Raw genomic sequence first — 12,217 nt, forward strand, 5'->3', positions numbered from 1 at the left:
TCTTAACCTTACCTTTGTACAGATTTACTCTGAAAAATGGCTATCCAGCAACAGCTGGTGTCTGTATACTGTACCAGTAAAAGCACTTGCATCTGCTCTTAGCATCCTTTCAGAAAGTGCTCTCTCTTTGACTTCTTTATCTTGTCTCTCAAAACTAACTTCTCCTTGCTCATGGTCAGTGTAAAAACCATTCCATGTGCCAGTCTTACTCCCGGGAAACAATGATTTTGTTGTTATTTTGCAACACACAGTGGCGACAACAGAGCAGCTTTATTTACCTGATAGTAAGTGCTCAGCTCTTTGCCATTCGCAGTGAAGGTCAGCAAACCGCTGGCTGTGTCTACCAGGCAGCCAATCTCCAGCCCATTGTTGTTACGGCCTTGGCCCGGACTAGTGCTCTCTCCCGCCCACACAATGTAGCAGTTGCTGCGCTTAATACTGGAATTACACAGGGGATAAAACAGCACACTGGTCAGTAAAACATAAAGAGACAACAGGCTGAAGTTAACCCCTGCCACAGTGATGAAGAACATGCTATCTTCAATACCGCACAAGATTGTAGTACATTATATACCTTTATTTTATAGACAAGAGTGTATAACAATTGCAGAGCACGTCAGTATTATATATTATAATAAACTATGAGCTGTATCACCAGACACCACTAGGAAAGCTGCTCATGAGGTTCCCAACCTTTCATGGACCTTTCCCTTCTCGTCCCCGAGCGTGACCGTCACTGTGCGCACCTTCTCCAGGTCGAACGCAGTGTCATACTGGTGGAAATCAGAGGTGACCCAGCCCACCCACACACCAGTGGGTTCCTGGCCAGGGAAGATCCTCACTGAGTAATAGTACTGAGAGAGACAAAAAAAAAGAAAGAAAACAAACAAAGGATAAAAAAACAGACTGGATGAAACAAAAAAATAATTGCTTCAAACACTGCAATTCAATCTGGAAGACGGGAACATGTTTTCCTTCAGATGGTACTCAGTCCCTCGTTCCCCACCGTTCGTCTTCACAGAGACACCAATAGTGAGACAGGAGACAGGGAAGCACAGGGGCCAGAAGGGAACAGAGACAGCTGAAACACAAAATACACTAGATGTCGCACAGAGGAGCAGCAGTGCTTACATGAGGTTTAGGGCTTAAACTCCTCCCAGCTTAAAGAAAAACATTTAACCTGCAGAACATAAAAACAATGAAACATGTTGGAAGTTAAAACAAAAATAATTGTGTAGCAAAAAAAAAAGACCGGGGGACATGAAGAGTCTATGAGGGGAACCCCTTCTCCTCAGGAAAGTGAAACACCTGCAAGTGACACCCCACCCCAGGGAGTGTTTATAAGGTACAGACTAGGTCATCATTCGTTTTAAAAGCATGTTAATGTTTAGTTTACTAAAACAGCCCAGTACCGTGGAAGTCTGCATCAGATACTCGTAGTCATCCCTCTCATCGGCCAGCACTTCCTCGGACAGACGAGCCGACGAATGACTTGTATTATAGTCCGGCTTCGTTCTCTTCAACATAAACCTACAGAAAACAGGTCACACTCCATTCAATGACACCATATGAAACAGGCCCCTAGAGCAAACTTCCTCCTGGAATTTTCTCCTATTAAACATTGTTATATCTCTGCAGCAGAACATAGCAGGAGCCTGGTTCAGGTCTTAAATTGAAGCTAACCCCCTTGGCATTGAGGTCTTTTTTAAAAAAAAAACAGCAGGCGCAAAACCAATTTCTTGTCTTCAATGATAAATTTTTCCATTTTTAGGCCTGTAAGTTGGCTCAAAGTGCTTATTGGCCTTGTCCTAGGTGTCAACTAGCTTGGAGAAACATTTGGGAAAAATTGATGAATGTGAAACAATTCTACATAATTTTTTGTGAAGACTGGACCTGGAATGAAATTTCTCGCATCCCCCCCAATATTTCTAAAAGTTATTGAAAGCCGATAAAAATGTGTAAAACCTTTTGAAATTGTTATAAAAAAGCCTTAAGGCAGCGCTAGAGAGCCTTGTCTGCTGTTAGGCATTGAAAAAAACTTTAGAGTGGCCTTCAGTTGTGTCCACTGATAAGAATCTGATTGATTACCACCTGCTGTGTCAATGACTGACAGCTGGATTACAGCTAGAATGCAGCCAGAGGCTCCCAGTGGAAGTCCCATCCCCCTAAGGGCTCTGAATGGCTGAAAATACAATGAGTGACAGCGTTTTCCACCAATCAGACCAGCTTTTTGAGGCGGTCAGTTTCAAAATTCAGTTCCAATAGCTTAGTTTCCTCCAGGTATGGAGATGAGTAAGGTTGGCCTTTTGTGGATATATTTCTGGTCTTACAGATGTAAAAACATGGGATGTATACTTTTTTTTTGCTGGTTTTTGCCTTTGCGGTCATGTTTTGCTGGGTTATTGTTTACTTGTTGACGCACTTTGGAAGTTTGCGGAAGTGCGTCATCAGATAAAAAGTGTCATTGTGATCGATTGCCTCGGTGTGTTTCGGCTCTGAAAACGGTTTTGTGAAGCTACTGGAAGCTTGTCTATTTTCGATTGATAAAAGGTTTTCTGTAAAGGTTTTTTGGTTTTGTTGGTGAAATACTATGAAATGTATTGTCTTCAGTAAATATTGACTAAGTACGGTCCCCGTGGCGGTTCTGCAGAACATTATGAGGTTGTGATCCAAAAACATTTCCAAGGCCAAATACAGGATTGGATTTGAATGTAGTATGTTTGTGCCAGGAAGCACAGTGTCAGAAAGCACAGCTCAAACCTCTGCTTTAATCTGGAAGGCTTTTCCTGGGTGTAGTCTTTATGATTGTTGAACTCATCCTTGTCCTTCTCCCTCTCCGGTCCATTGGAGCCCAAGTGGCCGTGAGCCGTCTTCATGAGAACTTCGAAGTCCGAATCCGTGTCAAAGTCATCGAGGTCCTTCTGTGGAGAAAAGAAGCCGCCGCCGGAAGGCAGGGTGCCCCCTGGAGGCTTGGCGAAGGTCTCGGCACACTCGACGGGCATGCTCAGGCGGTAGAACACAATGTCCGTGTTGCTGTTCTGAGATCCGAACGACTTCTGTGTGACTTTCAAACACGGCGAGCTGTCAATTGTCCCGTCTATCCTCGTGACCTTGAGACAAGGACAGCGGGTCGGTTTGCATTAGGACACAGTGTCACTGATTGAGCTGGACTCAGAAACGCTGGGGGGGAAAAACTCCCAGCACAAGTGCGGTAATTAGTCTAGTTCATTGTCTATACAATACTGTTACTGTTATTATTTTAATGTAATGTGATGTATTTTAATTGTGATCTGCATACATTCAGGCAAAATAGTGCAGTTCATACAAATCTCTCTCTGATAAACTTCTCATTGAAATATCCTGGGGGCAGAGGGGTAAAACCAGGATAGGTACTATAAATCTGAGATTTACATGGGTTGCTATTAATTTAGTATGTGGGGGGGAAAATAAAAAATTAAAGTCCATTATTTAACACTAAGAATATCATTTCAGTTTTTCATTCCTAAAAACTTCAAATCCAGTGCGTTTTGCTGAAGTGTGAAAGGCACGGGGCTCTGGCAGGTTGTCCTCACCTCTATGTGCTCGTGGTTGGAGGGCACAGGGATGAACTGTGGCAGCCGTTTGCTCAGCCACATGGTGATGTCCCTGTTCATGTTGACAGCAAAGGGCTCAAACCCTTCCTGCAGGCCACAGATTGTGAAGTACTTTAGGGTGCTGACATCCTTCCCGAAATTCATCCTGCCAACCTGACAAACGCCAAGACTGCAAACGGGTATAAACCCTGGTGCATAAAACCAACAACAAAAATAGAGTTGAATGAAATAAAACAGAGAAAGACTTCTGACTCCCACAGTCACTGTTCAAGTACCTTTTAGCACACACAACATAAAAAGAAATTCCTGTAACAATCAACATTTTTATTATATGCATATGCATCAGGGTAATAAAAAAATAAGAGTAGGAGTATGTCATTACAGCCAGTAGATGGCACTCATGTAAAAATGAAAATGCCACACTGCAGTGAAATTAAGATATAACAATATAAACAATATAAATAAGAGAAAACCTTCCTCTGGAATAACTTCAGTGAATTACAAGTTGTATTCATATCAGAGTGGGGTTAAACATGGAAGTGATATGACATGAAAATCATTGCCCAGCTGTTTATCTCATTGCAGAGAACTTACTAAGCTTACTTACTAATAGCAAGTCCTAAATTACAGGAGTATAACATGCAAAACAAAAACCTTTTTAAGAGAGGAATAAATGAAAATAAGAGAGAAGAAGGTCAAATAGTATGTAGTATTCCCCAAAACAGACTTCTGTTATGATATATAAATGTTGGTATGATATCTAAACTATAACGCATTAGCAGGCAAGTTGATAGCTCTTTGAAAAGCAAGAAACTAGTGCAGAACAAAGAGAAGCAGGAAGCACTGTCAATGCTTATTTTTGCTATGTAAGTATACAGTACAGCTTGTTGTCTAGGCCTGCACAAAGAAACATCTCATAAACCACCAGAACACTTAACATCCATCTACTAGTATGCACATTTCAAATCGATTACTAGAGGTAGCAATTCCTCCTCTGCTGGATCAGCATTGTGGCCCTCAGGAGTGCAGAGATATATTTAAGATCATCATCCAGATAAAGATGATGGTTCATTCATTTCTATCTCCTTCGGCAGCTTACAAAACGGTTTCTTACTGTCTTATAATTACAGTATATCGTCGATATGTAGGCACAGCTCCTTAGGTTAGGACCAAGAGAACGAGTTCAGCACAAGTGGTAAATGTACACCTTGCTTTTCCTAACCCCAGAGGTTTCCAGATGACCTTGCTATTGATGTTCCAGGCTGCTTTAATCATACTGTATCTAATTACCGTTTGTATGTGTAATTCAATATGAAGAAGGCCACCCAACATACTGTAGGTTTAAAAAAAACTGGAGCTGGGGAGAAAGCAGAGGGCTGGAAAGGTCAGGCACTAACCTTCCCCAACTTCAAAGTCCTTGAATGCCAGTTCTGATCCCGAGTCATCGAGAAGGACTTCCCCGTTGAGCGTGAACATCATGGTGTGCTCGTTCATGTCCACCATGCAGCCCACCACATCGCCCGACTGCCAGGACCGCCCAAAGTGCTCGTTACCCTGGTGCCACCGCTGTGCCTGAAACAATGAGCGCAGTCACCCCGGACTCCTCTCTTTAATGACAACCTTCTCACTCCTGCACCTTGCAATTAGCACAGCTCTCCCTCGAAACCTCTGCAGGGCTTGTCGGCTACAAACAATGTTTAGCCGCCGCTTTAAGTACCCTTTTGCAATGCCAAAGACAGCCGCACTGTAATTAAACGCTCCATAATTTGTCCCGGCTTCAAAAGCAAATCATTAGTTTTCACTTTTTTACAGTTATTTTCCAATCCGTCTCTGCAATTCCGACATGGAGGTAGAAAATAAAGCAAATATGCACACCGAAAATAATCTTGCCTCCTGAATCTGACAGCAAGAGCAAAATGAATCATTCAAAGGAAAGATTAACTCCCTCTGGGCTATCATTTAAATGTATCCTTAAGGATTACATTACAGACAAAGGAACATGTGGAAATGACAAACACAAAATGTGAAGTGGTTATATAAGTAACAGACAAAGACACAGAGAGTCTAGTCTGGCACTGTGGGTGTAAATGTTTAGCTGGTCTACAGTGTGGTTTTGTACATTAATATTATTTAAGAAATGCATTATACAAACAATATTATCTCATATTAATTTAATAATTACTTCTGGCATCAGTTGCCAGATGGAAAAGTCGTTTCTCAAGAGGAACGCTAGAATGTGCAGGATTTCTGAATATGTTTAACGTTTGCATTTGTATGCCAGAAGATCCCAAGTGTCCCTAATGTGATTTGACACCAGGGGCTGTTCTGATTTTTAAAACAAATATATTTGCACTGTTATTACAGGTTATGTGATACACAGTCATGACTTCTGTTATTTATAAAGCATAACTTATTGTATGAAAGAAGGGCCAAGCAGCCTCCTATCACTTGTAATCTTCATAGCTTTAAGAGATTTAAATCTCTAATCATTTTAAAGTCATTCAATTGTATTTCAACATGGACTATAAATTAGCAGAGAACAATAAATAGAATTGTGATTTTAAAAACGTGACGAGGGAAATCAAGGCAATCGATCAAGTTGCTGCCTCGCAGCTCGGGGTTCTGTGTTCGATTCAGTCTGGGGCCTGTTCCAAGTGGGGTTTTCTCTTGCTGCTCTGGTCTCCTCCCACTGTGCCTCTACGCTGCCCTCTTAACTGAAGCTGTGCGTGTGTGTGTCCAGGGCCTCGTCTTGCCTTGTCCCCTGGGACTCTGGGAAAGACTCCTGCTTACCATGGCCTCTCGAGGATACTACTGATACTGATTCAGATTCGGATTCACCTAAAGGTTTACTTCAGAATGTCAGTATGAACAGACATTCTGCATAGTGGTGCTGATGGGTGTTAAAATGTTGTTCTGGTTGTCTTTAATTACTGATGTGATCATTACAGTACACCAGTACACCCAGCATGACAGCACAGTAACACTGGCAGGAGTCACAGTACAGAGCAGGTGGGCGCAGAAGGAAGACCACCGAACAAACTATCTAACTTTACTTGGGATGCTATCATGTAAATATGATATTACAGTATTTTACTGCTTCATCCATCTACTATAAATTCGTAGTTAATATAGGGTGGCAGTGAGTCCATGGGTACATAGTAATATACCAATGGGATACAATACCAGTGCATCACATAGCAAGGACAACACAGTGTGTCTGTGAACTGGGCAAGAAAGCTGGAGAGATGCAAACTCCACACACAAGGTACCGCATAGCTGGAACCCAAACTCTTTAAGTCAGCAAAGGAAACTACCATCCCACTGCGCCACCCTTTCCTGCTATGCAAATTCTGAATTTTCCCAAAAATTATAGTGGTAATACATTCCTTAAATGTCAACACTTCTAATTTGTTTGCATTATTTCATCCCAGATCAACACATTTGGTTTATTCCAGTTTTATTTTTAGTGTCGATCAAAGATTAATTTCCAATGTAAATATCACATTGTAAAATGTTTAGTTCGTGACGTTCTGGAGAAATGACCATGTTGACGTGCACTAACGTTTGATGCAGACTGTGTGTGGGTACACCATCAGAGGTACTGTATGCAACCAAATATTGAAATAATTTGATTTAACGTAAAGCCTGTTTTTAATATCTTCAAACGCAATCATGGAATTACCTAAAAGTATAATAAAATTACAGTACATTAATCTCATGATCACAAAAGTACAAATTGCTTGACTGGAAAACAAAAAAAACGAAATTTTGAATTTGCTGTCCTGATTATATTACAAGCCACCGCATAGGGCTGTAGCAGGCTGAATCAGTTGGCGTGTTAAATCTTCACATAAAGACTTCTGTGCCTACCTTGAAGCCATCGAAAACAAAGGCCTGTTCATCAGAGCCCAGCTCCTGGTCAGGCAAGCAGCCAGGCCTTGCCCACCCAACCCTCATCTCCCCGGCAGTGACCGCTTCAAACTCAAAGTACCACTTCCCTGAGTTCACGCTGTACGTCTTCTCCGCTCGGAAAATGCGGAACCTCTCTGCTGACATATTGCTGATGTCGGATCTCGTGGCTTAAAAGAAACGGAAACAAATTGCATTACTTATTTGAAGTAATTAATACGTTCCATTAGAAGGTGAAGTTTTACCATGGAGGTTAATGTAAACTCAGAAGATGATGTGTATGACACAAATAGGAACACAGACTTGTATAGCTCCCAGGATTCCCAGTGTACTGAAAACATGAGGCCTATCTGAGTGCACTGTCTGCTGCCACAGTGTCTTGTGCTTGTGAAGCCTTGAGCAGGAGAGGAAAGTCGCTTCTGTGATGAGTCCAATAGCCGAGCCCAGTGAAAGCTCGGAGACTGACAAGAACGGATAGGGAACGCTGAACTAGGACGGAGAGCCGAGGCCGATGGAGACTGTCGCGTCAGGATGGAACGCAATAGCAGGGGGGGCGGATCCGTGAAATAAGGGGGGGGGGGGGCAGCTGTCAAGGCTGATCCGGGCAGGATTAAAGGCTGGAAGTTCAGAAAGGAGCCACTGGTCCGGTGCTTGGCGAAAGCAGCAGCTTACAGACAGGTAGAGTAGGCGGGGATGGACCGGAACCTCTCGGGCAGGATTCAGGCTGATTAGTCTTTCCGAGACGCAGGTTGGTAAGGCTGAGAGCGCCACCCACGTCAGGAGGTATCTCAATGACGGAGCACCTGATTGGGGCAGGGCAGGGTCGAAGGATCCTGCGCTGATGGAATTAGCATGTGTCAATTGGAGCAAGGTGTTTGGGACAATTGGCCCAAGCAAGTCTGAACCTCTCTGGGACATATCTGACTCCTCGTGCAGATGCATGCAGTTTCCAGGGAGACTGACAGCTACAAGATCTGGCTCGCCAGGGCACAGCAGTAGTGCCACGAAGCAGACTACAGAGTATGTAAGAGTTCAGTTTTCCATTGACATAGCCTCCCAACAGAAGAGCACAATTTAAAAAGATCAACTTCCTGTTTCTCTCGAAGGCATTAACCATTTCACAACATTATTTGCAATAAAGATTGATTGTTAAACATTTTGACAGTTTAGCACTGACTTAACTGATCTTCATTTGTTCAACACTAGATGACCATGGTAATCGGGGAAAACAAGGATACTGTATATAATTGCCAGGAAGATATGTTTTATAATGTCAGACAATCTTCAGGCCTGAGAGCTCACTCCACAGGCACCTTCATCCCTGCTCTTAGTTCAGATCTGCCGCCAGGTGATTGTCAATGAGGCTGATTTCATATAAACCGCTCCAATTCAACAATCCTGTAGAGGTTTAGCCTAATTCAAACAGCTCTAAAGAAATACTGATTCATACTCGAGTGCTTTTGTGCACTATACATTTCCATCACCATGACAAAGCAGTAAATTTGGAAATACAAATAATGTTCAATCCAAAATACTGCAAGTTTTTTTTTTCCCAGAGGGAAACTCAACATCAGGGTTAACAACAGGATTTCTTATAAACGTAATTTTTAAGATGATTAAACCGACACAAGTGAATATCAGTATGGTATGTGTTTCCACATCAAACACAGGTAACAAATGAATCTCACAAGGGACTTAAAACATGTTTTAAAATAAAGTATTTCTTGGATTTTGATGCTGCAGAAAAAAAAGATAATTGCGTTTTGTTTTAGATTTCCTTAGATTCCAGGTTTAGAATGCAAAAACACTTGCTGTTTGTGAGTGTCTCAGCACTCATAATTCTTCAGGGAATTTCTCTGACTATGGTTGACAGTGTCTAAGTGATCTGTTACTATTTACAGAAATGGCAATGAACTTTTGTATACTTGGGTCTTACTTCCAATATTCAGAATGTTATGCAAAATATGAATTAGTTATTATGAGAAATACCTTTATTTCCACTCCTAATAATCCATAACATGATGTTAGGAAATGGTATTTTAAAGAAACTATTATAAAAAATGTTTTTATAGAAAATGGGAATTTGCACCCGCCTTTCGTACTTATTTCCTTAGTAAGGAGAGAATGTTACTGACAGGAATACTGCTGCAGTATGTAAAGTCCTTAAGGCATTCACAGTCTAGTATCTATAGCATCCCTGGGACAGCATCACCTGAAAGGAAGTACCTGACTGATTCACTCAGACCTTGCCAATTAGGTCAACGACAGGATTTTTAGATTCAGAGGTATGATCTACGGTAAGAGGTTCCTGCAACACCTACAGCTCCGACTGGGGAATGTGATGTACAGTAGCTTACCTAACAAACTACAGTCATCAGACACCCCTACAATGGTAATACCATTACTCAGCATCGCTGACCTGCATGACTACTGTAAAGCATCAGGCATGAGGACCCTGTGGAAAGATTGATGTTGAATCCTAGTTCTGTCTCATTGGGACTGTCTCATATACAGCAGGTATACTGTATACAGCAGAGGCTTGCTGTATCCATTAACAAGGTATGTATCCAGGGAATTGCCACTTGTCAACATTTGAACACTTTTCAATCTGTCAGATGCACTTAAAATGAATTAATATTTGTCAATAACACTATCTGCCAAGCAGGATGCTCTGCGTTTCCCTTAATTTCAGCGCACACATTGATTTCATAGAGGCTAATCACTGACACTGTAAAATTCATTTTCTGACAATCTGAAATATAAACCTTCTATGTGCATTTTAAGCAAGCTAAATGCTTATAAAGACTGCAAGGTATTTCTCCAACATAAAAAAGTTATACAGATCAAGGAATATGGAAAGGAATTTAAATCCATTGCCAATTTGTAACCATAATCAACACTATCAAATATTTTTTACTGTAACTTGATTTGTAATTGCATTCAACAGATGACTTCACACCTCTTCTGGACAACATTTATCTCTATGAGAGTTAGAAAATAAACAGTGTGGGCAATACTACTACAAACAATGTCTTGGAAAACCTGATTTAAAAAAATGACCCGTGACAATCTCTTGACTTCAAGCTAGAGGTATACAGGGGAACCTCAACAATGTTTCATTCACAGTTACTACTGTACGTGCTTGAGTCTTGTAATGTAACAGCATGACCCAGGCTTGAACTCCATCCACATACCGTGATCTTGGTCAGGTGCTTCCAAACTGTAGCCATAACCCAGAAGAGTTCGGACTGCCTCTCTCAGGCTGTCCTTATTGGACTTCTTGGTCCTTTCATCCAGGAGGGCATAAGGGACAAGACGGGGGTTTCTCCTGTTTTTCACATCCTAAAAAAAAGCATAGTCAACCACATTCAAGAACATGTGTGCCGCTGTCAATTTATTATGGAAGGGAAATGTTCATCAAAGTTTGTGGTATGAAATTTGACATTTTCTTTGAGAAATACATTTATTACACCGAGTAAACTTAATACCTACAGTATCTTAAAAAAATAAAATAAACATCAAGATCTTTTCATATCAGGCACTTGTACACAGTGGAATTGACAAAACTGTCCACTGTCTGGAGCATGTTAAACTGGGGGAAATTAATCAGAGATAATCTTAAGCAGAAAAGTCATGACCTAAATCAGTTACATTAATTAAAAGTCTCTTCTGCTTAATTGCTTCAGATCTCAAGAGAATCTAAAGATTAAACTTAGTGCAACTGACACTCGGTTAATCTTATCTAAACAAACAACATTCTGCCACTACAGTAATTTAGTGGGTTTCTGCAGGTTTTGCAGTACTGTATGTCATCCATGGATTCTGCAAGCAACAGTAACTGTTTTTTGCTACGCCTTCTTATCCTTTTGGTTTCTGATATGGTAACTCAATGAAGATGTTAACTGCCCACGCTACCAGCATGATGCCAGTCTGGAAAGCATTTTCTTTCCTGCTGCCATCATTTTCCTTAAACCATCACAAAAACCCCAAGCCAAAAGCCAAGGAGTCTGTGAAAAGCGCCTGTTTCACCAAACACCACCTCAACTACATCATTAGGGTATTAAACTATTAAAGACTGAATGCATATTTCAAGGCCTTCAAGCGGTCACATCTGCATCCTCCTAGCCACCCACTTCAATACCAGTCATGGTGACATCTAGCCAAATCCCAAGTGCTAAAAAAACCTACTTGCTGGATCCCGTAGGTCCAGCCTTGTCTGATTCGGTCCCGGGCCCAGACATTGTGCGCGTTCTCTGCCAGCTTGTCCACCATGGCCTCCTGGGTTGAGGTCAGCTTGATGTGGTTCAGATCCATTGGAGCAGGCTTGTAACCACTTGTCAATTCATAGCTGTACCAAAGGCAACAAAAACGCATACTACGATTACAGTACAATCTTACACTCCATAGCAGAATAGCAAGTGACAGAACAGGACTAAGAAAATTAAATAGGACAGTTGGATAAATTAAATAGGACAGGAATACTATAGGTTCAGGAAAAAATAACCACAGGATTAGTAACAAAATTCAGAGACCGCTAATAATGGTGCTGTCTAAAGAATCATCCACAGTTGTTCCAAGAGTAGATCTAATGATATCTACAGATTAGTCACACACCCAAGGAAAAGCATCAATGGGCTCAGTAATCCCATTTCACAGTACCAATATGAGCCCAGAAAGTTTCAATGCCAGACCACTTACATCAGACGATGCATCAC

General features: G+C 41.5%; 1 protein-coding gene across 1 annotated transcript in view; it reads right to left on the reverse strand.

Moving 5' to 3' along the window:
• The window catches only part of ryr2a (ryanodine receptor 2a (cardiac)), a 194,809-nt gene that overhangs the window by 65,545 nt on the left and 117,047 nt on the right, over positions 1-12,217 (reverse strand). The window contains exons 25-33 of the mRNA XM_088933768.1: positions 11,691-11,850; positions 10,697-10,844; positions 7,464-7,672; positions 4,991-5,165; positions 3,573-3,781; positions 2,761-3,110; positions 1,413-1,530; positions 694-854; positions 279-438 (exon numbers count right to left, since the gene is read on the reverse strand). Of these exons, the coding sequence (XP_088789894.1) occupies positions 279-438; positions 694-854; positions 1,413-1,530; positions 2,761-3,110; positions 3,573-3,781; positions 4,991-5,165; positions 7,464-7,672; positions 10,697-10,844; positions 11,691-11,850 (1,690 nt within the window). The remainder of the gene's footprint in view (positions 1-278; positions 439-693; positions 855-1,412; positions 1,531-2,760; positions 3,111-3,572; positions 3,782-4,990; positions 5,166-7,463; positions 7,673-10,696; positions 10,845-11,690; positions 11,851-12,217) is intronic.

The sequence above is a fragment of the Atractosteus spatula genome, chromosome 15 (genome assembly GCF_055471065.1).
Source record: "Atractosteus spatula isolate fAtrSpa1 chromosome 15, fAtrSpa1.hap1, whole genome shotgun sequence".
Classification (NCBI taxonomy): Eukaryota; Metazoa; Chordata; class Actinopteri; order Semionotiformes; family Lepisosteidae; genus Atractosteus; species Atractosteus spatula.